This window comes from Mustelus asterias, chromosome 3 (assembly GCF_964213995.1).
Source record: "Mustelus asterias chromosome 3, sMusAst1.hap1.1, whole genome shotgun sequence".
In the NCBI taxonomy this organism is placed as follows: domain Eukaryota; kingdom Metazoa; phylum Chordata; class Chondrichthyes; order Carcharhiniformes; family Triakidae; genus Mustelus; species Mustelus asterias.
In genome coordinates, this window is record NC_135803.1 from 87,406,215 (window position 1) to 87,433,617 (window position 27,403).

General features: G+C 44.7%; 1 protein-coding gene across 1 annotated transcript in view; it reads right to left on the bottom strand.

Annotated features, from left to right (window-relative positions):
- The window catches only part of nr2c2 (nuclear receptor subfamily 2, group C, member 2), a 388,941-nt gene that overhangs the window by 136,071 nt on the left and 225,467 nt on the right, over window positions 1-27,403 (bottom strand). Inside the window, exon 7 of the mRNA XM_078210136.1 lies at window positions 316-495. Coding sequence (XP_078066262.1) covers window positions 316-495 — 180 coding nt within the window. The remainder of the gene's footprint in view (window positions 1-315; window positions 496-27,403) is intronic.

Sequence of the window (27,403 nt, forward strand, 5' to 3'; positions counted from 1 at the left end):
CAGAGCAGACTTGATGGGCTGAATGGCCTAATTCTGCTCCTATATCTTATGGTCTTATGAATATAGAGGCTTCAGATGCAAAGTGAAAAAAATGAAAACAAGAAGCAAAAAGAGAGTATGAAAAGAGACCAGCAGCTAACACATAAGGGAATTCAAAAGCATGGAGATCATTGAAGAATGGTCAGAGGAGAACTGGGGTTGATTAGAAACAAAAAAAGGGGTTTATCAATGGAGCCAAATGGATGAATGCTTTGCATCTAGTCCTTATGTTGTTCTAACACTCCCCTGACACTCCAGCTACAGGGTAATACTTACATTCTATTTTCATGCCCATCTCTAAACATTTTTGAAGCCTGCAGAACTGACAACGGTTACGATGATGCTTGTTGATGACACAGTCTTGACTGCTCCGGCAGCTGTATGTCAGATTTTTCCTCACACTTCGTTTGAAGAATCCTTTACAACCCTCACAGCTGACAGCTCCATAGTGACGTCCTTTAAAAGTAAAGTTGTACAAAATTACATTGCCAGATTCTGGTGACTGAAATTGGAACCAAACTGAACAGCATCAGCCTCAAACCAAGTTTTCTGGCTTTCACAAATCTGGGAATATCACTGCAAGAATGTTTAGCTGGTCCTGTGCCTGCATACCCAACATCATAAGTTAAAGAATTGTATTTTAATAACACCCCTCTCCACCTTAGGTGGTCCCAAAATACCCCACAGCTAAGTAACCACTATTAAAATGGATTGCTGTTATAATGAAAGAAACTTAGCAGACTATTTGTGAACAGCAAAATCCCACAAATAGATCATTTGTCTTTATAAGCCAGTAAAGTCGGGATAACTTTGCAGGGTCTTCTTCAAAATACGGTCATGGGATCTTTTGCATTCACCTGAGAGGGCAGATGGGGCTTTGATTCAACATCTCACCAAAGAGACAGCACCTCCAACAATGCAGTACTTCCTTGGTACCACATCGAAATGACAGTCTGGATTATGGGCTCAATATTCAGGAGTGAAGCTTAAATCAACAACTTCATAATTCAGGTGACATTGCTTCCCACTGAGTCATGGCTGACAGTTATATCTGAGGCAGCTTTTACATTGGCAATTACAATGGTAATAGTATGCATTATTACGTATTTTAATTTGAAAGAGGAAACTTCGTGCTGGTGAAATGGTGAGACAACACACGAGCTTCGATTCAGCTCTCCGTTTTCTGTTCATAGAATCTACAGTGCAGAAGGAGGCCATTTGGCCCATCAATCTTGCACCGACAACAATCCCACCCAGATCCCATCCCCATGGTGTTGAGTGTGAAGTACTCTGAAACATAAACTCCCTGCAATGAATTGAATTGAACTGATTTATTATTGTCACATGTATTGGGATACAGTGAAAAGTATTGTTTCTTCTGGGCTATACAGATAAAACATACCATTAATAGAGTACATAAGGTACATAAGAGAGAAGGAAAGAATAGGGTGCAGAATATAGTGTTGAAGATACCAATAGGGCAAGGAGAAAGATCAGCTTTATATGTGATAGGTCTATTCAGAAGTCTGATCATAGCAGGGAAGAAGCTGTTCTTGAGTCGGTTGGTACGTGTTTTCAGATTGTTGCATCTTTTCCCCGATGGAAGAAGGTGGAAGGGAGTATATCTGGAGTGCGTGGCGTCCTTGATTATGCTGCTGCTTTCCCGAGGCAGCAGGAAGTGTAGTTGAAGTCAATGGATGGGAAGCTGGTTTGCATGATGGACTGGGCAGTGTTCACAACTTTTTGTAGTTTCTTGCGGTTTTGGTCAGAGCAGGAGCCATATCAAGCTCTGATGCATCCGGAAAGGATTTTTCCATGGTGCATCTGTAAAAATTGGAGAGAATTGCATTGGACATGCCTAATTTCCTTAACCTTCTGAGAAAATAGAGTCATGGTGGGCTTTCTTAACTATAGCGTCGGCGTGGAGGGATCAGAACAGATTGTTGGTGATCTGAACACCTAGAAACTTGAAGCTCTTGATGATCTCCACTTCATCACCTTTGATGTAGACAGGGGCATGTCCACCACTACATTTCCTGAAACTGATGACTATCTCCTTCGTTTGACTGACATTGAGGGAGAGATTATTGACATCGCACCATTTCACCAGATTCTCTATCTCCTTCCTGGACTCCGTCTCATCATTGTTTGAGATCTGACCCACTACAGCGGTGTCATCAGCAAACTTGAAAATGAAGTTGGAGCGGAACTTGGCAGTCATAAGTGTCTCAGGAGTATAGTAAGGAGCTGAGGGCACAGTTTTGTGGGGCACCGGTGTTGAGGATAACCGTGGAGCAGATGTCATTACCTATCCTTACTGATTGTGATCTGTGAGTTAGGAAGGCTAGGATCCATCTTGGATTCAGTCGCAGAGAGAGGAGCTGAGATCTAGGCCACGGAGTTTGGGGGGGGGGAGTTTTGTAGGAATAATGGTGTTGAAGGCTGAGCTGTCGTCAATAAATAGGAGCATGGCATCTTTGATGGTTCACATCTGGATTTATTGCATAGGTCAGAGTCACCCGACTTGAACACCTCAGCCCTGGATTTCAGTAGGTAAAGGATATCCCTGTTGATCCCTGGTTTCCAGTTGGGAAACACTAGGATTAGTTTCTTTGGCACACAGTTTTATACGCACTTACTAATGAAGTCTGTTACTATAATGGAGTACTCATTTAAGTTGATCGCTGAGTTCTTGAATATTGACCAATTCACTGTACTCAAAACAGTCCAGAAGGAGATCATCTGTTTCCTCAGACCAACATTGCATGACTTTCTTTATGAGATTCTCCTGCAATGGGTTAAAAAATACAAATCTTTGTATTTATTTATTTCAAAATAAAAATATAAAAGTTGTTTGGATTTAATCTCAGTTTGTTTGGATTTAATCTCAGTTGTTTGGGTTTAATCTCAGTTGTTCGGATTTAATCTCAGTTGTTTAGATTTAATCTCAGTTGTTGGGTTTAGTCTCAGTTTGTTTGGGTTAATCTCAGTTGTTTTGGTTTAATCTCAGTTGTTTGGGTTTAATCTCAGTTGTTTGGGTTTAATCTCAGTTGTTTGGGTTTAATCTCAGTTGCTTGGGTTTAATCTCAGTTTGTTTGGATTTAATCTCAATTTGTTTGGGCTTAATCTCAATTTTAGAGTCTCCCACCCATCCCCCTCCTCTAACCTAAAAAAAAGGACTTGGAGAGAGAGTAGGTAAGCTTTTTTTTTCTCTCTTTCGTTTCTTAGTACGGGAAGTTAGCAGGGATGTCAATGCAGGCAGTGCAATGTTCCTCCTGTGGGATGTTTGAGGTGAGGAACACCAGTCGTGTCCCAGCTGAGTACACCTGCAGGAAGTGCATCCAATTCCAGCTCCTTGAAGACCGTGTTAGGGATCTGGAGCTGGATGAACTTCGGATCATTCGGGAGGCAGAGGTGGTCATAGATAGAAACTTCACGGATGTAGTTACTCCGAAGAATGAAGATAGATGGGTGACAGTGTGAGGGGCTGAGAGGAAGCAGTCAGTGCAGGAATCTCCTGTGGTCGTTCCCCTCGGCAACAAGTATACCGCTTTGGATACTGTTGAGGGGGGGGGGACCTACCAGTGGTAAGCCACGGTGACCGGATCTCCAGCACTGAGTCCGTCCCTGTGGCTCAGGAGGGAAGGGGGGAGAGCAGGAGAGCAATAGTTATTGGGGACTCGATAGTTAGAGGGACAGATAGGAGGTTCTGTGGCAGCAAAAGAGACTCACGGATGGTATGTTGCCTCCTGGGTGCCAGGGTCCGTGACGTCTCAGACTGTGTTTTCAGGATCCTTAAGAGGGAGGGGGAACAGTCACAAGTTGTGGTACACATCGGTACCAACGACATAGGTAAGAGAAGGGACGGGGATTTAAAACAGGAATTTAGGGAGCTAGGGTGGAAGCTGAGAGCCAGGACAAACCATGTTGTCATCTCTGGTTTGTTGCCAGTGCCACGTGCTCGCGAGTTGAGGAACAGGGAGAGAGTGCTGATAAACATGTGGCTGCAGGGATGGTGTAGGAGGGAGGGTTTCAGTTACATGGATAATTGGAGCACATTCTGGGGAAGGTGGGACCTGTACAAACAGGACGGTTTGCACCTGAATCAGAGGGGCACCAATATCCTGGGAGGGAAATTTGCTACGGCTCTTCGGGGGGGGGTTTAAAATAATTTGTCAGGGGGATGGGAAAACGAGCTGTAGTCCAGAAGCCAGTGTTGAGTGTAGTGAGGTACTGAGGAGGGTATCAAGGTCGCAGGAGTGTACCGGCAGACAGGAAGGTGGGTTGAAGTGTGTCTACTTCAATGCAAGGAGCATCCGGAATAAGGGAGGTGAACTTGGAGCGTGGATTGGTACTTGGGACTACGATGTTGTGGCCATCACGGAGACATGGTTAGAACAGGGACAGGACTGGTTGTTGGAAGTTCCGGGGTATAGATGTTTCAGTAAGAGTAGAGAAGGTGGTAAAAGAGGTGGAGGAGTAGCATTGTTAATCAAGGATATTTTAACGGTTGCTGAAAGGCAGTTCGAGGGGGATCTGCCTACTGAGGTAATATGGGCTGCAGTTAGAAATAGGAAAGGAGCAGTCACGTTGTTGGGGGTTTTCTATAGGCCCCCAAATAGTAATAGAGATGTGGAGGAAGAAATTGCAAAGCAGATTATGGACAGGTGTGGAGGTCACAGGGTAGTTGTCATGGGTGACTTTAACTTTCCAAACACTGATTGGAACCTTTATAGGTCGAATAGTTCGGATGGGGCAGTTTTTGTACAGTGTGTGCAGGAGGGTTTCCTGACACAATATGTGGATAGGCCGACAAGAGGTAGGGTCACATTGGACTTGGTACTGGGTAATGAACCAGTGCAAGTGTTAGATTTGGTTGTGGGAGAGCACTTTGGAGATAGTGACCATAATTCGGTGTCTTTCATTATTGCAATGGAGAGGGATAGGGCCTTATGACAGGGCAAGATTTATAATTGGGGGAGGGGTAATTATGATGCAATTAGGCAAGAATTAGGGAGCATAAGATGGGAACAGAAACTGTCTGGGAAAGGCACAAATGAAAAGTGGAGCTTGTTCAAGGAACAAATACTGAGTGTCCTTGATAGGTATGTCCCTGTCAGGCAGGGAGGAAATGGCCGAGTGAGGGAACCATGGTTCACAAAAGAGGTTGAATGTCTTGTCAAGAGGAAAAAGGAAGCGTATGTAAGGATGAGAAAAGCAGGTTCAGTTGGGTCGCTTGAGGGTTACAAGGTAGCAAGGAATGAGCTAAAAAAAGGCCTTAGGAGAGCTACGAGGGGGCATGAGAAGTCCTTGGCGGGTCGGATCAAGGAAAACCCCAAGGCTTTTTACTCTTATGTGAGAAATAAAAGAATGACCAGGGTGAGGTTAGGGCCGGCCAAGGATAGTAGTGGGACCTTGTGCATGGAGTCAGAAGAGATAGGAGAGGCGATAAATAAATACTTTTCTTCAGTGTTCACCAAGGAGAGGGGCCATGTTTTTGAGGATGAGAGTGTGATACAGGCTGATAGGCTGGAGGAGGTAGATGTTCTGAGGGAAGATGTATTAGCAATTTTGAAAACCTGAGGGTCTATAAGTCCCCTTGGCCAGATGGGATATATCCTAGGATTCTTTGGGAGGCAAGGGATGAGATTGCAGAGCCTTTGGCTTTGATCTTTGGGTCCTCACTGTCCACGGGCATAGTGCCAGAGGACTGGAGAGTGACGAATGTTGTTCCTCTGTTCAAGAAAGGAAATAGGAATGACCCTGGTAATTATAGGCTGGTTAGTTTTACTTCGGTGGTCGGTAAGTTAATGGAAAAGGTCCTGAGGGATAGGATTTATGACCATTTGGAAAGATGCAGCTTAATCCGTGATAGTCAGCATGGATTTGTGAAGGGTAAGTCTTGCCTCACAAATTTGATTGAATTCTTTGAGGAGGTAACTAAGTGTGTAGATGAAGGTAGAGCAGTTGATGTCGTATACATGGATTTTAGTAAGGCGTTTGATAAGGTTCCCCATGGTAGGCTCATGAAAAAAGTAAGGAGGTGTGGGATAGAGGGAAATTTGGCCGATTGGATAAGTAACTGGCTATCTCATAGAAGACAGAGGGTGGTGGTGGATGGAAAATTTTCAGACTGGAGACCAGTTACCAGTGGTGTACCACAGGGATCAGTGCTGGGTCCTCGGCTATTTGTGATTTTTATCAATGACTTGGAGGAGGGGGCTGAAGGGTGGGTCAGTAAATTTGCTGGTGACACCAAAATTGGTGGAGTAGTGGATGAGGTGGAGGGCTGTTGTAGGCTGCAAAGAGACATTGATAGGATGCAGAGCTGGGCCGAAAAATGGCAGATGGAGTTTAACCCTGTTAAGTGCGAGGTGATTCATTTTGGGAGGACAAATTTGAATGCGGATTACAGGGTCAACGGCAGGGTTCTGAGGAATGTGGAGGAACAGAGAGATCTTGGGGTTCATATCCACAGATCTCTGAAGGTTGCCACTCAAGTGGATAGAGCCCTTCGGCCCTCCAAGCTTGCACCGACCATGCTGCCCGACTTAACCAAAACCCCCTACCCTTCTGGGGACCATATCCCTCTATTCCCATCCTATCCATGTACTTGTCAAGATGCCCCTTAAAAGCCACTACCGTATCCGCTTCCACTACCTCCTCCGGCAACGAGTTCCTGTAATATTTACGTCTGTAATATTTACCTCTGGTTCTCAGAGTGCAGCTGCAGCACTATTTAAATTTACTGGAGCAGGATGGCTAAGGAAACCCTCCAGCTAAAGGGAGTCTGGGGGTCATAGGGTCAGCACAACATGCAAGAAGCCATTTGGCCCGTCAAATTCATTTCTAAATCAAGAAGTTGAAGAGAATGTCTGAAACCAAGTATAAAATATCAGGGTATGATTTTCCACCCTTTTCTACGAAGCTGAAACTTTTGACCAATGGAAGAATGAAGTGGATACATGGACACAGGCCATATCCTGACCAAAGTAAAAGTAAGGTATGTACTTAAAAGCAAGGTTTCACTTTCACTTCCCAACACAAGCAGGGTCAGGTGCAAAGTATTTTTTTTAGAACTTGGGATTCACCATTTGGACACTGAGAATGGTTTGGATAATTTCAAAATTTATGGACAAAAGAAAGATGATCTGCTAAATGCATATGAAGCTTGGTCAGACTTCAATTAAGTTAGGAGGAGGAACAGTTATTTCACAGAAGAATATATCATAGCATTTAACAATACCAGATGCAAAAATCATATTTGGACATCCCTGATTCAGTGTTTGCTTTTTAATTGTTGGATATTGTTAAAGTATCAAACATACGAATTAGGAGCTGGAGTAGGCCACTTGGCCCTTTCAGCCAGCTCCGCCATTCAATAAGATCATGGTTGATCCAACTATAGCCTCTTACCTACCCCTGATAACCTTTCACCCCTTTGTTTATCAAGAATCTATCTACATCTGCCTTGAAAATATTCAAAGACTCTGTTTCCACTGCCTTTGAAGAAGGGAATCTCAGCAACTCACTGTTCTGACAGAAAACATTTCTTCTGATCTCTGTCTTAAATGAGTGACCCCTTACTTTAAAACAGTGACCCCCCTATTTCTAGAATATCTAGAGTATCAAACATGGATGGGCTCCTGGTCTTAACAGGAAAGTGGATGAAGGGCATATATGCCCTGTTTGTGAACAGAATTCCCACTCACCTGAAGAAGGGGCTTGGAGCTCCGAAAGCTTGTGTGGCTTTTGCTGCCAAATAAACCTGTTGAACTTTAACCTGGTGTTGTTAAACTTCTTACTGTGTTTACCCCAGTCCAACGCCGGCATCTCCACACCAATGGAAGAAGCCAGAGAGTGGTTGTGGAGGATTGCTTCTCTGAGTGGAGGCCTGTGACTAGTGATGTGCCGCAGGGATCGGTGTTGGGTCCATTGTTGTTTGTCATCTATATCAATGATCTGGATGATAATGTGGTAAATTGGATCAGCACATTTGCTGATGATACAAAGATTGGAGGTGTAGTGGACAGTGAGGAAGGTTTTCAAAGCTTGCAGAGGGATTTGGACCAACTAGAAAAATGGGCTGAAAAATGGCAAATGGAATTTAACGCAGACAAGTGTGAGATATTGCACTTTGGAAGGACAAGCCAAAGAAGAACGTACAGGGTAAATGGTAGGACTCTGAAGAGTGCAGTTGAACAGAGGGATCTGGGAATACAGGTACAGAATTCCCTAAAAGTGACGTCATAGGTGGATAGGGTCGTAAAGAGTGCCTTTGGTACATTGGCCTTTATAAATCGGAGTATCGAGTATAAAAGTTGGAGTGTTATGGTAAGGTTATATAATAAGAAGTTTAACAACACCAGGTTAAAGTCCAACAGGTTTATTTGGTAGCAAAAGCCACACAAGCTTTCGAGGCTCTAAGCCCCTTCTTCAGGTGAGTGGGAATTCTGTTCACAAACAGAACTTATAAAGACACAGACTCAATTTACATGAATAATGGTTGGAATGCGAATACTTACAACTAATCCAGTCTTTAAGAAACAAAACAATGGGAGTGGAGAGAGCATCAAGACAGGCTAAAAAGATGTGTATTGTCTCCAGACAAGACAGCCAGTGAAACTCTGCAGGTCCATGCAACTGTGGGAGTTACAAATAGTGTGACATAAACCCAATATCCCGGTTGAGGCCGTCCTTGTGTGTGCTTAATTTTTGCCCCACCACCAAAATAGACCCCATCAGTCTCGCAGCAGACACAGAGGAATTCATCAGGCGAATGAGGCTGAGGGAGTTCTTCCACAAACCCCAAGAGGCCAACAACGAACACAATGAGACAGCCAATGAACCGGAACAGCCGACAGAGAGATCCGCAGTGCATCCGAAGAGGAAAGAGTCGAATTGGACTCCTCCGGAAGGCCGCTGCCCTCGACTTGACATGTATGCCCAAGCCGTCAGGAGGTGCGTCAACACCAAATTCATCAGCCGCACTCACAAGACAGCCCCGAACATCACCCAAGCACAACGTAACGCCATCCACGCTCTCAAGACCAACCGCAACATTGTCATCAAACCAGCAGACAAAGGAGGGGCCATCGTCATACTGAACAGAACGGATTACTGCAAAGAAGCGTACCGACAACTCAACAATGAGGAACACTACAGACAGTTACCTGCAGATCCGACCAAAGAACACACCCGTCAACTCAACACTCTGATCAAGACCTTTGATCCGGACCTTCAGAACACCCTCCGTGCTCTCATCCCACGTACTCCCCGCGTTGGAGATCTCTACTGCCTCCCGAAGATACACAAGGCAAACACACCCGGCCGTCCCATCGTATCGGGCAATGGGACCCTGTGCGAGAACCTCTCCGGCTATGTCGAGGGCATCCTGAAGCCCATTGTACAAAGAACCCCCAGCTTTTGTCGCGACACGACGGACTTCCTACAGAAACTCGGCACACATGGAGCAGTTGAACCAGGAGCGCTCCTCGTCACAATGGATGTCTCAGCACTCTACACCAGCATCCCCCATGACGATGGCATTGCTGCAACGGCCTCAGTGCTCAGCGCCAACAACTGCCAGTTTCCAGATGCAATTTTACATCTCATCCGCTTCATCCTGGACCACAATATCTTCACCTTCAACAACCAGTTCTTCATCCAGACACACGGAACAGCCATGGGGACCAAATTTGCACCTCAATATGCCAACATCTTCATGCACAGGTTCGAACAAGACTTCTTCACCGCACGGGACCTTCAACCGGTGCTATACACTAGATACATCGATGACATTTTCTTCCTTTGGACTCATGGTGAACAATCACTGAAACAACTCTATGATGACATCAACAAGTTCCATCCCACCATCAGGCTCACCATAGACTACTCTCCGGAATCGGTTGCATTCTTGGACACGCGCATCTCCATTAAGGACGGTCGCCTCAGCACTTCGCTGTACCGCAAGCCCACGGATAACCTCACGATGCTCCACTTCTCCAGCTTCCACCCTAAACACGTTAAAGAAGCCATCCCCTACGGACAAGCCCTCCGTATACACAGGATCTGCTCGGATGAGGAGGATCGCAACAGACACCTCCAGACGCTGAAAGATGCCCTCATAAGAACAGGATATGGCGCTAGACTCATTGATCAACAGTTCCAACGCGCCACAGCGAAAAACCGCACCGACCTCCTCAGAAGACAAACACGGGACACAGTGGACAGAGTACCCTTCGTTGTCCAGTACTTCCCCGGAGCGGAGAAGCTACGGCATCTCCTCCGGAGCCTTCAACATGTCATTGATGAAGACGAACATCTCGCCAAGGCCATCCCCACACCTCCACTCCTTGCCTTCAAACAACCGCACAACCTCAAACAGACCATTGTCCGCAGCAAACTACCCAGCCTTCAGGAGAACAGCGACCACGACACCACACAACCCTGCCACAGCAACCTCTGCAAGACGTGCCGGATCATCGACACAGATGACATCATCTCACGTGAGAACACCATCCACCAGGTACATGGTACATACTCTTGCAACTCGGCCAACGTTGTCCACCTGATACGCTGCAGGAAAGGATGTCCCAAGGCATGGTACATTGGGGAAACCATGCAGACGCTGTGACAATGGATGAATGAACACCGCTCGACAATCACCAGGCAAGACTGTTCTCTTCCTGTTGGGGAGCACTTCAGCGGTCACGGGCATTCGGCCTCTGATATTCGGGTAAGCGTTCTCCAAGGCGGCCTTCGCGACACACGACAGCGCAGAGTCGCTGAGCAGAAACTGATAGCCAAGTTCCGCACACACAAGGACGGCCTCAACCGGGATATTGGGTTTATGTCACACTATTTGTAACTCCCACAGTTGCGTGGACCTGCAGAGTTTCACTGGCTGTCTTGTCTGGAGACAATACACATCTTTTTAGCCTGTCTTGATGCTCTCTCCACTCCCATTGTTTTGTTTCTTAAAGACTGGATTAGTTGTAAGTATTCGCATTCCAACCATTATTCATGTAAATTGAGTCTGTGTCTTTATAAGTTCTGTTTGTGAACAGAATTCCCACTCACCTGAAGAAGGGGCTTAGAGCCTCGAAAGCTTGTGTGGCTTTTGCTACCAAATAAACCTGTTGGACTTTAACCTGGTGTTGTTAAACTTCTTACTGTGTTTACCCCAGTCCAACGCCGGCATCTCCACATCAAGGTTATATAAGACATTGGTGAGGCCGAATTTAGAGTATTGTGTACAGTTTTGGTCACCTAGTTACAGGAAGGATGTAAATAAGGTTGAAAGAGTGCAGAGAAGGTTCACAAGGATGTTGCCGGGACTTGAGAAGCTGAGTTACAGAGAGAGATTGAATAGGTTGGGACTTTATTCCCTGGAGCGTAGAAGAATGAGGGAAGATTTGATAGAGGTGTATCAGATTTTGATGGGTATAGATAGAGTGAATGCAAGCAGGCTTTTTCCACTGAGGCTAGGGGAGAAAAAAACCAGAGGGCATGGGTTAAGGGTGAAAGGAGAAAAGTTTAAAGGGAATATTAGGGGGGGCTTCTTCACGCAGAGAGTGGTGGGAGTGTGGAATGAGCTGCCGGATAAAGTGGTTAAGAAAAACGTGGACGGGTTCATGGATGAGAGGGGTGTGGAGGGATATGGTCCAAGTGCAGGTCAGTGGGGCTAGGCAAAAAATGGTTCGGCACAGACAAGAAGGGCCAAAAGGCCTGTTTCTGAGCTGTAATTTTCTATGGTTCTAAGAGATAGACTTTTGGAACTTTAGAAGCTTTTAAAATATTTTCAGGGAAACATCCATTTCCAGCCTCTTTCTTGACACAAATGAGACCTTTAGTGATGCAACAAAAAGATGGAGGAGGATTCGATGCTGGCAGCATTTCCAGACTTCATATACGAGACACAAGTGTCAATGCAAAAGAAGGCCCACAAACAAAAGAAATGAAACAAAGAACCCTTTTCATAGCTCTAACAGGTGACAGGAATTGGGTGACTCTGGCAGGAGAAATAACAGTAAGAAGTTTAACAACACCAGGTTAAAGTCCAACAGGTTTATTTGGTAGCAAAAGCCACAAGCTTTCAGAGCCTGAAGCCCCTTCTTCAGGTGAGTGGGATTTCTGTTCACAAACAGGGCATATAAAGACACAAAGTCAATTTACAGAATAATGGTTGGAATGCGAATACTTACAGCTAATCAAGTCTTTAAGATACAAACAATGTGAGTGGAGAGAGCATTAAGACAGGTTAAAGAGATGTGTATTGTCTCCAGACAGGACAGCCAGTGAGATTCTGCAGGTCCAGGCAAGCTGCGGGGATTACAGATCGTGTGACATGAACCCAATATCCCGGTTGAGGCCATCCTCATGTGTGCGGAACTTGGCTATCAGTTTCTGCTCAGCGACTCTGCGCCATCGTGTGTCATGAAGGCCGCCTTGGAGAACGCTTGCCCGAATATCAGAGGCCTAATGCCCGTGACCGTTGAAGTGTTCCCCAACAGGAAGAGAACAGTCTTGCCTGGTGATTGTCGAGCGGTGTTCATTCATCCATTGTCACAGCGTCTGCATGGTTTCCCCAATGTACCATGCCTTGGGACATCCTTTCCTGCAGCGTATCAGGTGGACAACGTTGGCCGAGTTGCAAGAGTATGTACCATGTACCTGGTGGATGGTGTTCTCACGTGAGATGATGTCATCTGTGTCGATGATCCGGCACGTCTTGCAGAGGTTGCTGTGGCAGGGTTGTGTGGTGTCGTGGTCGCTGTTCTCCTGAAGGCTGGGTAGTTTGCTGCGGACAATGGTCTGTTTGAGGTTGTGCGGTTGTTTGAAGGCAAGGAGTGGGGGTGTGGGGATGGCCTTGGCGAGATGTTCGTCTTCATCAATGACATGTTGAAGGCTCCGGAGGAGATGCCGTAGCGTGTCGATGATCCGACGTGCAAGATCATCGACACAGATGCCATCATCTCACGTGAGAACACCATCCACCAGGTACACGGTACATACTCTTGCAACTCGGCCAACGTTGTCTACCTGATACGCTGCAGGAAAGGATGTCCCGAGGCATGGTAGATTGGGGAAACCATGTAGACGCTGCGACAATGGATGAATGAACACCGCTCGACAATCACCAGGCAAGACTGTTCTCTTCCTGTTGGGGAGCACTTCAGCGGTCACGGGCATTCGGCCTCTGATATTCAGGTAAGCGTTCTCCAAGGCGGCCTTCACAACACACGATGGCACAGGGTCGCTGAGCAGAGACTGATAGCCAAGTTCCGCACACATGAGGACGGCCTCAACCGGGATATTGGGTTCATGTCACACGATCTGTAATCCCCACAGCTTGCCTGGACCTGCAGAATCTCACTGGCTGTCCTGTCTGGAGACAATACACATCTCTTTAACCTGTCTTAATGCTCTCTCCACTCACATTGTTTGTATCTTAAAGACTTGATTAGCTGTAAGTATTCGCATTCCAACCATTATTCTGTAAATTGAGTTTGTGTCTTTATATGCCCTGTTTGTGAACAGAATTCCCACTCACCTGAAGAAGGGGCTTAAGGCTCCGAAAGCTTGTGTGGCTTTTGCTACCAAATAAACCTGTTGGACTTTAACCTGGTGTTGTTAAACCTCTTACTGTGTTTACCCCAGTCCAACGCCGGCATCTCCACATCAGGAGAAATAACCACAGGAATAACTGAGGAATGGTCAACAGGTGTTTCTGATGTCACTTAAAATGTGATGAATTGACTGGAATGGATTAACAGGTTTTTGACATGGTACATGACATGGAAGATTCAGAAGCGCAAGATGATGTTTCTGATCAGTCAGAAGGAATTGAACTGATCATCTTTACTCTGGTTAGACTGTGTCAGTCAGTGGATGCAAATCCACAGTTAGTGTAGTGGGTGTTAGCTGAATTCTGTAAATAGTAAAGGGGGAAGCAGCTATGGACTGGATAGGCCACATGGCCTCCTCCTGTGCCATAAATGACTTTACAACACTATCTGCCAGATTTTCACTCCCAAGGTTAGTAGCGTGAATCAGGAATTTTCCCAGACCAGTGCACTCATTTTGGGGGGAAAAAACCTCAAATGAAATGATTTACGTTCTGGAGGATGGTGGGTGCGGGGTGCCAGACACAAATTGGAGGCAGCGACAAGGGCTGCCGAGTGCCAAGGCAGTCTGTTTAAAAGGGCCACCTTGGTACTCTGCAATTTCATCCCAGTTGTTTTATTCACATCCCTCCAGCTGTCACTCCTCAAATACCCTCAAGTCTATTCATGCCAACCAGTACTCCCCACAATCCCCTGTTTTCCTTTATACTGCCCATGACAACCTATGCAATCCCACCCATCTCTGTGGACACCTCTAGCCCCTTGCCAACTTTGTGCCAACTCAAACCGACCCCTTTACACACTCCATGCCTACTCACCCAGTATCCACTAAAGGCAGACTTCAGGTGCCATGCTGCATTGATATAAAGTTTTAAATATTTTTTACAAAGTGCACTATTTTTAAAAAAAACTTCCCATTGATGAAAGCCCATTTAACAAATTTCAAATCCACTCAAGTATTTAATCCTTTATAAAATAGATTTCAAAGCTCCACATCAAAGACAGTTAATTCTTTAATAACCTTTGGGCTGCCAATCAAACTGTGAACTTACATCCTCCACTGTGAAGATAGATTGTAGGAAACAGTCAAGCATGAGTCATGCTTTCATAATAGCAATTATGTCAACAAATAGCTATTGAAACTGTCAGACACAGGCAGGTGTTTTTTCTTTCAATTTTAAAGGGCTGGCCTTTTAAATAACTTGACTGTTTGACAATTCTAAAGAACTTATCCACCCCTCAAGCATTTATGACCTCCCTAAAGATTCATAACTCAAACATTGCATGATAAGACACCAATGAAAATTAGGTCTGAAGTGGCCCCACTGGATTCAGGTTTCACACATGTGGTGGACACCTCTTGCCCCATTCCACCAGTGCAAATTCAATATTCCACAAATGGGGGTAGAACTTCCATGACTAGTCAAAATTCTGGTCTTATGACCCATGATAGTGGAAGGGGAAGCAGTTGAGGCCATAGACTGGCAAAGAGGAGGTATTGGAAAGGTTGCCAGTATTTAAAGTTGATGAGGTGCCAGGATTGGATGAATATGAGTCTGAAGGAAGTAAGGGAGGATAGTGTGGAGGCATTAGCCATAATCTTCCAATCCTCCTTGGATAAAACAGTTGTGTTACAGCTTTGGAGAACGGCAAAATAGTGATTAAAAAAGGCTGTGAGGATAAACCTAGCAACCACAAACTAGTTGATTTAACCTTGGTAATGGCCTTAGAAGCGATAATCTGGGAAAAAGGTAAGTCACTTGGACAAATGCGCATTCATCATGAAAGACAGCACAGATTTGTTTGAAGGTGAACTATAACTATATGATTGAGTTTATTTTCATGAGGCAACAAAGAGGCCTGATGAGGGTAATTCTGTTTATGTTGTTCAGACCCAGTCCAGAAATGCCAAGGCATTTTATGAAGATAGCCTAGACCCTAGGTTTTTACATTTGAATTTGGCATGGGTGAGCATAAGGTGTTTCACTCCAGGTACGATTCAAGTGACCCACTAGGAAGTTTTTATCAAACAAAGTTTATTTAAGACACAGTTAAAACATAATAAAAAGAACTAACAAAACTTTTACCAATTACAAGATTCAAACATGATCAGTATAAACCTTAACAGCTAGCTAACTATGATGTTCCAAGTCAAAGAACATCCACAAACATACGCCCTTTCTAGACTTGGAACAAAAATCAAGTATGCTCACGTGATGCTGGGTTTTCAGCTTTTAACACCTGCTGTGAATTGGTCCTTTGAATGTTGGATTAAATCTCTGAGGCTTCCCAGTCCTGGAACTTTCCAAAAAGCCTCTGGAGAGAGAGAGACAGAAACAGACTGCTTTCTTCCACCAGCTTCTGACAGTAACTGAACCGAAACTAAAAACTTTTCTGTGGAAAAAAAACTGTCCCAGGCATCACCTGACCAGTCAATCATCCCAAATCAGGTTCCACTCAGCATTTCCAAGAGAGCATTAAAAACCACAGACCCTGCATTAGCCCAGATTAAAATCAACATGATGTCCATTATATATTGCTTCAGTAACACTTCGAGGACACCAGCTACAGACAATACGGCACCAATAAAATCTTGCAAAACAACTGCTTGAAAAATCTGCAGAGAAAAAAATATTTAAAAATATATTTCTTAAAGGCACAGTATTGTCACAATGTAGTGTACTTAAACTTTCAACAGGCTTTTGATGAAGTGCTTCATGATAAGCCACGCTAGCAAAGTTGAAGCCCAATGATTGAAGCAGACAGTAGCCGCATGGTTGTCAAGTTGGCTGAGTGACAGCAAGCAGAATCGAAGTGGAGAGTTGTTTTTCAAACCGGATGAAGATATATACTGGGATTCCCCAGACATCAGTACTTAGACCATTGCTTTTCTTGACCTATATTAATGACCTAGGGCTGCATTTTATGTGCCCCCGCCAGTAAATATTTATATGGCTGGTCCAGTTAAGTTTCTGGTCAATGGTAACCCCAGGATGTTGAAGGTGGGGGAGTTTAGTGATGGTGATGCTGTTGAATGTCAAGAGGATTCTCTCGCATGGAGGATGGCCATAATCTGGCATTAGTATGGCACAAATATTGCTTGGGAGTCTTGCTGCATTTGGACATGGACTGCTTCAGTATCTGAGGAGTCACGAATGGTGCTGAACATTGTGCAGTCATTAGTAAACATCCCCATTTCTGACCTTGTGATGGAAGGAAGGTCATTAATGAAGCAACTTTGGTTTTGTAAAGGGGAGGTCATGTCATAGAGTCATAGAGGTTTACAGCATGGAAACAGGCCCTTCGGCCCAACTTGTCCATGCCGCCCTTTTTTTTCAAACCCATAAGCTAATCCCAATTGCCCGCATTTGGCCCATATCCCTCTATAGAATCATAGAGGTGACTTAAACAAGGTATAAATTAATCTTCTACACATTACCCATCTCTTCTTGCACGTGTTGCCTGTGTTCTCATGAGTCTGGCACTTTCATTGTGCTTTCATATTTAAGCCACCACAAGTCAATGTAAAAAATAAAAACTGCCACTTCAAGTCCGTGTTGAGGTGATCGAACTCCTCCCAAAGTGGTGCTTCAATTTACCTCAGCATATCTAAATTTCATTGTCAGGGGTACAGAGAAGAAAGACAAGGATACCAAGTTGAAATTACTGCTAGCCTATTGCGAAGGGAGAACTGAGCAAGTTACTGGACAGCAAGGAGCACCTACAGAATGCTCTCTTTGTGCTTCATGGCAGAAGATTCAATAAAAAAAAGTGGACTACAGTCAGAAAACAATGTTGGATAGTCACAGGTTACATAGTAATAGCTTCCATTTGGAATAAAGTAAAACTTGAAGTAAAAGATACCAGCAGAGGTCATGCAATATTGCCAGAAGTCTGATGAAAATCTATTTTAGAAGCATAGAAGCGCACAATGTAATGTTGTTATTCTGGTGACATCGTGTCCCTTCTACTTTATGAAGTCTACTTGTTAAAACATTTAGACTTCCAGGTGATATGTTGCTTAATCTTTTGGTTGAAATAATTTGGAAATTGGAATGTGTTTGTACTTAGAACAGAAGAAAGAAAGAACAGGGATAAGCTCTTCAGCTGCTTGAACCTGCTACACCAATCAGTAAAATGAAGGCTTGTCACCTCCATCAACTCTACTTCCCTGCGCCATCAGAAACCTCAACTTCCTTAGCAGTCAAAAATTTAATCAATCGTCTTGAATATACTCATCAACTGAGCACTCAGCTCTCTCGGGTACAAAATTCCAAGAGATCTATAATCCTCCGAGTGAAGAAGTCTTTAATTGGGGTTCTAAACGGCCAACCCCTTATTCTGAAGTAGTGATCCTAGTTCTAGATTCTCCAACTAGTAAAGACATCCGCCCAGCATCTATCCTATTAAGATAACTTAGATTTTTACACAATTTAATTAGGTCTCATGAGGTACTCATGAGGCACATGGAGCACACCAGAATGATAGGGATAGCTTGATCTTGGTTTCAGACAAAGCTCGGCACAACATTGAGGGCCGAAGGGCCTGTACTGTGCTGTACTGTTCTATGTTCTCATCTCATTCTTCTGTTCCAGAGAATACAGACCTAGTCTACACAAATCCCTCCTTATAGGAGATTCTTGAAATAACAGAATTACCCGTGAACATTCACTGCACATCCTCCAAGGCAAGTACATTCTTACTTAGGAAAGGAGATCAAAACTGCATGTAATATTCCACGTACAGTCTCATCAAGGCATTGCACAATGGTAGTGATTTATTCACTTTTGTGCTCCATTGTAATAAAGGGTAAAATACCATTTGCTTTAGCTTGCTTTACCTACACTTTGTGATTCACGTAAGAAGGTTACTCAGATTGTATCAATTAACATCGCCCAGTTTCTCATAATTTAATATACATTTCGATGTTCACTTCCAAAATGAATAACTTCAAACTTCCTCAATTATAATCACTGTACCATGTTTTTGACCATTCAGTTTGCCATCTATATCCCTTTATAGATTCTTTGTGATCACCTCACAGCTAACTTTCCTATTTAACTTTGCAAATTTAAACATCGTCAAGATTCAAGCATTGATCCTTGCAGTGCCCCTCTAGTTACAACCTGCCAAACCAATAATCAGGCACTTATTACTTTGTTTCACGTTAATATGTTATCTCCATCCCATGAGCATTAATTGCATTATAACCTCTTGTGTACCATCTTCACAAATACTTTTTGAAAATCCAAATACACCACACTTACTGGTTTCACAATTTTCCTTTTTTATTCATTCATGGGATGTGGGAGTCGCTGGCCAGGCCAGCGTTTTTAGCCCATCCCTAACTCCCGTCGAGAAGTTGGTGATGAGCTGCCTTCTTGAAATTCTGCAGTCCATCTGGTATATGTACACCCACAGCGCTGTTAGGGAGGGAGTCCCAGGATGTTCACCCAGCGACAGTGAAAGAAGGGTGATATAGTTCCAAGTCAGGTGTGGCTTGAAGAGGAACTTCCTGGTGGTAGTGTTCCCATGCATTTGCTGCCCCATGTCCGTCTAAGTGGGCCATGGGTTTGGAATATACATGATGTGGAGATGCCGGCGTTGGACTGGGGTAAACACAGTAAGAAGTTTAACAACACCAGGTTAAAGTCCAACAGGTTTATTTGGTAGCAAAAGCCACACAAGCTTTCGAAGCTCTAAGCCCCTTCTTCAGGTGAGTGGGAATTCTGTTCACAAACAGAGCTTATAAAGACACAGACTCAATTTACATGAATAATGGTTGGAATGCGAATACTTACAACTAATCAAGTCTTTAAGAAACAAAACAATGGGAGTGGAGAGAGCATCAAGACAGGCTAAAAAGATGTGTATTGTCTCCAGACAAGACAAGGCTGTCTTGTCTGGAGACAATACACATCTTTTTAGCCTGTCTTGATGCTCTCTCCACTCCCATTGTTTTGTTTCTTAAAGACTTGATTAGTTGTAAGTATTCGCATTCCAACCATTATTCATGTAAATTGAGTCTGTGTCTTTATAAGCTCTGTTTGTGAACAGAATTCCCACTCACCTGAAGAAGGGGCTTAGAGCTTCGAAAGCTTGTGTGGCTTTTGCTACCAACTAAACCTGTTGGACTTTAACCTGGTGTTGTTAAACTTCTTAATTTGGAATATACAGTCAAAGAAGCCTTGATTAAGTTAATTAAGCTTATTTATTAGTCACAAGTAAGGCTTTCATTAACACTGCAATGAAGTTACTGTGAAATTCCCCTAGTTGCCACAGATTGTGCGAGGAAACAGGAGCATCCAGAGGAAACCCACGCAGACACGGGGAGAACGCGCAAACTCCACACAGACAGTGACCCAAGCCAGGAATCTAACCCGGGTCCCCAGCATTGCGAGGCAGCAATGCTAACCACTGCACCACATCTTATAGATTATACACATTGCTGCCACTGTGTATCAGTGGTGGAGGGAGTGAATGTTTAAGGTGATGGATGGAGTGCCAATCAAGCAGGCTGCTTTATCCTCAACGGCATTAAGTTTCTGGAGTGTTGGTGGGACTGCACTCATCCAGGCAAGTGAAGAGTATTCCATCACACTCCTGAGTTGTGCCTTGTAGATGGTGGACAGGCTTTGGGAGACGAGTTACTCTCCACAAAATTCCCAGCCTCTGATCTGCTCTTGTAGCCACAGTATTTACATGGCTGGTTGAGTTCAGTTTATGGTCAATGGTAACACCCAGGATGCTGACAATAGGGGATTTATTGATGGTAATGCCATTGAATGTCAAGGGGAGATGGACAGATTATCTTTTGTTGGACATGGCCATTGCCTGGCACGTGTGGCACGAACATTACACTTTATACCAAGTCCAAATATGATCCAAGTCTTCCTGCAAATGGATATGGACTGCTTCAGTTTGAGGAGTCGTGAATGGTGCTGAACATTGCGCAGTCATCAACAAACATCCTCACTTTTGCCCTTATAACGGAGGAAAGGTCATTGATGAAGCAGCTGAAAGATGGTTGGGCCTAAGGCACCACTCTGGGGAACTTCTGCAGCAACTACAGGGACAGAGATGATTGATTTCCAACAACCACAACCGTCTTCCCTTTGTGTTAGATATGACTCCAGATAGTGGAGAGTTTTCGCCTTGATTCCCATTGATTTGTTCTGATAGGGCTCCTTGATGCCACTTTCAGTTAAATGCTGCCTTGATGTCAAGGGCAATCACTTTCACTGTATACATGGAGTTCAGCTCTTTCATCCACGTGTGCACCAAGGCTGGAATAAGGTCAGGAGTTACTTGGCTCTGGCAGAACCCAAACTGAGCACCGGTGTCGATTGATATCATCTTCGATGACACTTTCTCTGTCACTCTAATTGTCAAGAGTGGTCTGAACAGGTGGTAATCGGTCAGGTTAGATTTGTCCTGCTTTTTATGGTCAGGACATAGCTGGACAATTCTCCACATTGCTGGGTAGATGCCAGGGTCCAGTGGAACAGCTTGACAAGTCTAGTCTTGAAGTGCAAGTCTTTCGAATAATTGTCGGAATGTGGTCAGAGTCCATAGCCTTCAATAATCTAGTGCCTTCAGGTATTTCTTGACACAAGAACATAAGAACTAGGAGCAGGAGTAGGCCATCTGGCCCCTCAAGCCTGCTCTGCCATTCAATAAGATCATGGCTGACCTTTTCGTGGACTCAGCTCCACTTACCAGCCCGCTCACCATAATCTTTCATTCCTTTACTGTTTAAAAATTTATCTATCCTTGCCTTAAAAACATTCAATGAGGTAGCCTCAACTGCTTCACTGGGCAGGGAATTCCACAGGGTGGAAGAGTCAATTACTAGGGGGCATAGGTTTAAGGTGCAAGGGGCAAGGTTTAAAGGAGATATACAAGGCAGATTTTTTACACAGAGGCTGGTGAGTGCGTGGAACTTGCTGCCGGGGGAGGTAGTGGAAGAAGATACAGTAGTGACTTTTAAGGGGCGTCTTGACAAGTACATGAATGGAATGGGAATAGAGGGATATGGTCCCCGGAAGCATAGGGGGTTTTGGTTAAGTCGGGCAGCATGGTCGGTGCAGGCTTGGAGGGCTGAAGGGCCTGTTCCTGTGCTGTAATTTTCTTTGTTCTTTGTTCTAGGTCTCCCGAACTTGATCGAGTTTTTCGAGGAAGTGACGAAGCTGATTGATGAGGGTAGGGCAGTGGATGTTGTCTACATGGTCTTCAGTAAGGCCTTTGACAAGGTCCCTCATGGCAGACTGGTGCAGAAGGTGAAGTCGCATGGGATCAGAGATGAGCTAGCAACGTGGATACAAAACTGGCTCAGTCAAAGAAGACAGAGGGTAGCAGTGGAAGGGTACGTTTCTGAATGGAGGGCTGTGACAAGTGGTGTTCCTCAGGGATCAGTGCTGGGACCTTTGTTGTTTGTAATATATATAAATGATTTGGAGGAAAATGTAACTGGATTGATTACTACGTTTGCGGATGACACAAAGGTTGGTGGATTTGCGGATAGCAATGAGGACCATCAGAGGATACAGCAGGATATAGATCAGTTGGTGACTTGGGCGGAGAAATGCAGATGGAGTTTAATCCGGACAAATGTGAGGTAATGCATTTTGGAAGGTCTAATACAGATAGGAAATATACAGTAAATGGCAAAACCCTTAGGCAAAGGGATCTGGGTGTACAGGTACACAGGTCACTGAAAGTGGCAATGCAGGTGGAGAAGGTAGTCAAGAAGGCATACGGCATGCCTTCATTGGCCGGGGTATTGAGTTTAAAAATTGGCAAGTCATGTTGCAGCTTTATAGAGCCTTAGTTCAGCCACACTTGGAATATAGTATTCAATTCTGGTCGCCCCACTACCAGAAGGATGTGGAGGCTTTGGAGAGGGTACAGAAAAGATTTACCAGGATGTTGCCTGGTATGGAGGGCATTAGCTATGAGGAGAGGTTGGAGAAACTTGGTTTGTTCTCACTGGAGCAACGGAGGTTGAGGGGAGACCTGATAGAAGTCTACAAGATTATGAGAGGCATGGACAGAGTGGATAGTCAGAAGCTTTTTCCCAGGGTGGAAGAGTCAATTACTAGGGGACGTAGACATACCTGGACAATTTGCCACATTGTTGGGTAGATGCCAGTGTTGTAGCTGAAATGGAACAGTTTGGCTAGGGGTGCAGCAAGTTCTGGAGTGCAAGTCTTCAATACTCCTCCATATTGAACACTACTTGGAAGAAGCATCGAGGGTGATAAGGACACAGAATACAACAGGGGGTTATCACTGACAAGAGACGTGACTGGACCAGCCATATAAATACTGTGGCTACAAGAACAGGATAGAGACTGGGAATTCTGTGGCGAGTAACTCACCTCCTGACTCCCCGAAGCCTGTCCACCATTGACAAGGCATAAGTCGGGTATGTGATGGAATGCTCTCCCCTTACCTGGATGAGGCAGCTCCAACAACACTCAAGAAGCTCGACACCATCTAAGACAAAGCAGCCTTCTTGATTGACAACCCTTCCACAAACATTCACTCCCTCCACCACCAACGAACAATGGCAGCCGTGTGTACCATCTACAAGATACACTGCAGGAACTCACCAAGGTTCCTTAGGCAGCATCTTCCAAATCCACGACCGTGACCATTGAGAAGGACAAGAGCAGCAGATATCTGGGAACAGCCTTTACTGAAAGTTCCCCTCCAAGTCACTTACCATCCTGACTTAGGAATATAACGCAACTCCTTCAATGTCACTGGAATATCCTCCCCAACAGTATGGTCAGTGTACCTAAACCACATGGACAGCAGCAATTCAAGAAGGCAGCTCATCAGCACCTTCTCAAGGGCAATTAGGACTCGGGAATAAATGCTGGTGCTGCCAGCGAAGCCCACATCCCATAAATGAATAAAGAAATCAGCTGAGGGTAGTAAGCGGCAGAAGCTTTCCTTGCCCATGTTAGACTTGATACTGTAAAACTGTATGGGATCTAGAGTGAACATTGAAGACTCCCAGAGAAACTCCTGCCCGACTGTAGACCACTGTTCTTCCATCTCTGCTGAATCTGTCCTACCAGTGGGTTATACCAAAGGGCATACCAAAGGACAGTGACAGTGGTGTCTGCGAATTGTCTATAAGGTATGACTCCATGAATATGACTATCTCAGGTTCCTGGAAGAATATTAGTGAACCAGATGCACTTTTACAATAATTAACAATGGTTTTATTACTGGGATTATCTTATAATTCTAGATTTATTCATTAATTGAACTTAAATTCCACCAGTTGCTGTGGTGGGAACTGAACTTGTGTCCCCCTGGTATTAAACTGGGCTTCTGGATTACTCGTCCATTGACATTACTGCAATGTACCACCTCCCCTATCGGGAGCACCTCGCTATAAACTCCATTCGTTAGGCGTCGACTCCATCCCTCTTCCCATCAACTGTTTTCAACCTTGTTGTCATATTTGACCTCGAGTTGAGTTTTTGACCACATATCCATGCCATTATTAAGACCGCCTATTCCCACCTCCAGAGCATGACACTGTCCTGCTTCAACTTATCTGCTGCTGAAATCCTCATTCATGGACTTTGTAACCTTGATACTTTAATATATGAATGTTGTTCTGGCTGGCTTCCCACATCCTACCCTTTGTAAACTTGAGAATATCCAAATGTTCTTACACAGACTAAGTTCCATTGACCCAAGGCCCCTATACACTCACTCCTGGTTTAGAACACTTCCATTTTAAAATTCTCTCCATTTTCAAATACCTCTATGGCATTGCCCCTTCCTATCTCTGTAATCCCTTCAGAGCCACCTTTCAAACATCAGCTCCCCAGTAATCCCGGTCTGTTGAGCATCCCCAGTGTTACCCGCTCTGCCACTGGTGACCTTGCTTTCAGCTGCCTGGCTACTAAGGTCTGGAATTTCCTCCCTAAACGTCTATGCATCTATTTTCCACATTACGCCGCTCCTTAAAACTGTTAAGAATTGCCTTAATATCTGCCTTAATTTCACTTTGTGTGCTCAGTATCAAGTTACATTTTGTTAAGCCCTGTTAAATGCTGTGGGACATTTTATTATGTGAAAGGCACACACGTCAAGGGAAACGGAGTGCAATATAAAAGCTGAGTGGAAGCTTGGAGTTCGGTGAAGGGGAGGATGCAGCTGTTTGTTTCCTTTCATTCTTTCTATTTCTCTAACCCTTTAGGACTGGCTCTTTACGACAGGGAAAGGAGCTAACTGTTTGGTGGGTATCTGGTAAGTGGATAAGTTCTACTTTACCCCTAAGGTTTAAAACAGTACACAACTTGGTTTTGAAAGTAAGATGCTCCTCAGTCAGTTCAGATTCAATGGGCCAAATGGCCTCCTCCTGCACTGTAGGGATTCTATGAGTCTCTGGGACTCTTTTCCTCAAAAGCCAGTGGAAGCAGAGTCTTTGAATATTTTAAAGGCAGAGCGAGATAGATTTTTGATTAACAAGAACGTACAGGGTAAATGGTAGGACTCTGAAGAGTGCAGTTGAACAGAGGGATCTGGGAATACAGGTACAGAGTTCCCTAAAAGTGACGTCACAGGTGGATAGGGTCGTAAAGAGTGCCTTTGGTACATTGGCCTTTATAAATCGGAGTATCGAGTATAAAAGTTGGAGTGTTATGGTAAGGTTATATAAGGCATTGGTGAGGCCGAATTTGGAGTATTGTGTACAGTTTTGGTCACCTAGTTACAGGAAGGATGTAAATAAGATTGAAAGAGTGCAGAGAAGGTTCACAAGGATGTTGCTGGGACTTGAGAAGCTGAGTTACAGAGAGAGATTGAATAGGTTGGGACTTTATTCCCTGGAGCATAGAAGATTGAGGGGAGATTTGATCGAGGTGTATAAGATTTTGATGGGTATAGATAGAGTGAATGCAAGCAGGCTTTTTCCGCTGAGGCTAGGGGAGAAAAAAACCAGAGGTCATGGGTTAAGGGTGAAAGGAGAAAAGTTTAAAGGGAATATTAGGGGGGGCTTCTTCACGCAGAGAGTGGTGGGAGTGTGGAATGAGCTGCCGGATAAAGTGGAAAATGCGGGGTCACTTTTAACATTTAAGAAAAACTTGGATGGGTTCATGGATGAGAGGGGTGTGGAGGGATATGGTCCAAGTGCAGGTCAGTGGGACTAGGCATAAAATGGTTCGGCACAGACAAGAAGGGCCAAAAGGCCTGTTTCTGAGCTGTAATTTTCTATGGTTCTAAGGGAGTGAAAGGTTGTTGGGGTAGAGCATAGGACATAGAAAAACTACAGCACAAACAGGCCCTTCGGCCCACAAGTTGCGCCGGTCATGTCCCTACCTACCTAGGCCTATATATGGGCTCACCTATAACCCTCAATCCTATTAAATCCCATGTACTCATCCAGAAGTCTCTTAAAAGATCCTATCGAGTTTGCCTCCACCACCATTGACGGCAGCCGATTCCACTCACCCACCACCCCTGACATCTCCTCTGTACCTACTCCCCAGCACCTTAAACCTGTGTCCTCTCGTAGCAGCCATTTCAGCCCTGGGAAAAAGCCTCTGAAAATCCACCCAATCTATACCTCTAAACATCTTGTATACCTCTATCAGGTCACCTCTCATCCTTCGTCTCTCCAAGGAGAAAAGACCGAGCTCCCTCAACCTATCCTCATAAGGCATGCCGCCCAATCCAGGCAACATCCTTGTAAATCTTCTCTGCACCCTTTCAATAATTTCTACATCCTTCCTGTAATGAGGCGACCAGAACTGAGCACAGTACTCCAAGTGGGGTCTGACGAGGGTCTTATAAAGCTGCATCATTATCTCCCGACTCCTAAACTCAATCCCTCGATTGATGAAGGCCAGCACATCATATGCCTTCTTAACCACCTCCTCTACCTGCGAGGCCGATTTAAGAGTCCTATGGACCCGGACCCCAAGGTCCTTCTGATCCTCTACACTGCTAAGAGTCTTACCCTTGATATTATACTCTTTCATCCCATTTGACCTGCCAAAATGTACCACTACACATTTATCCGGGTTGAAGTCCATCTGCCACTTCTCCGCCCAGTCTTGCATCCTATCTATGTCACGCTGCAGCTTCTGACATCCCTCCAACCTATCCACAACACCACCAACCTTCGTGTCGTTGGCAAACTTACCAACCCATCCCTCCACTGGCCCAACCTCGGGCCAGTGGTTTTAGCTGGGGGAAGGGTAATTATGAGGCTATTAGGAGAGAATTAGGAAACATAGGTTGGACTAGGAGATTACAGGGACTGGGAACGTCCGACATGTGGAGTTTTTTCAAGGAGCAGCTACTGCGAGTCTGTGATAGGTATGTCCCTGTCAGGCAAGGAGGAATTGGTAGGGCTAGGGAACCGTGGTGCACCAAAAAAGTTTCTTTGTTGGTTAAAAAGAAAAAGGAGGCTTATGTTCGGATGAGACGTGAGCACTCGGGTAGTGCACTAGAAAGCTTTAGATTGGCTAAGAGGGAGTTGAAGAGCGAGCTTAGAAGGGCTAAAAGGGGACATGAGAAGACTTTGGCGGATAGGGTTAAAGAGAATCCTAAGGCGTTCTATAGGTATGTCAAGAACAGAAGGTTGGTTAGGGCAAGTTTAGGGCCAGTTATAGATGGCAGAGGGAAGTTATGTGTGGAACCGGAGGAGATTGGTGAAGCATTGAACCAATATTTCTCTTCGGTGTTCACGCAAGGGGACATGA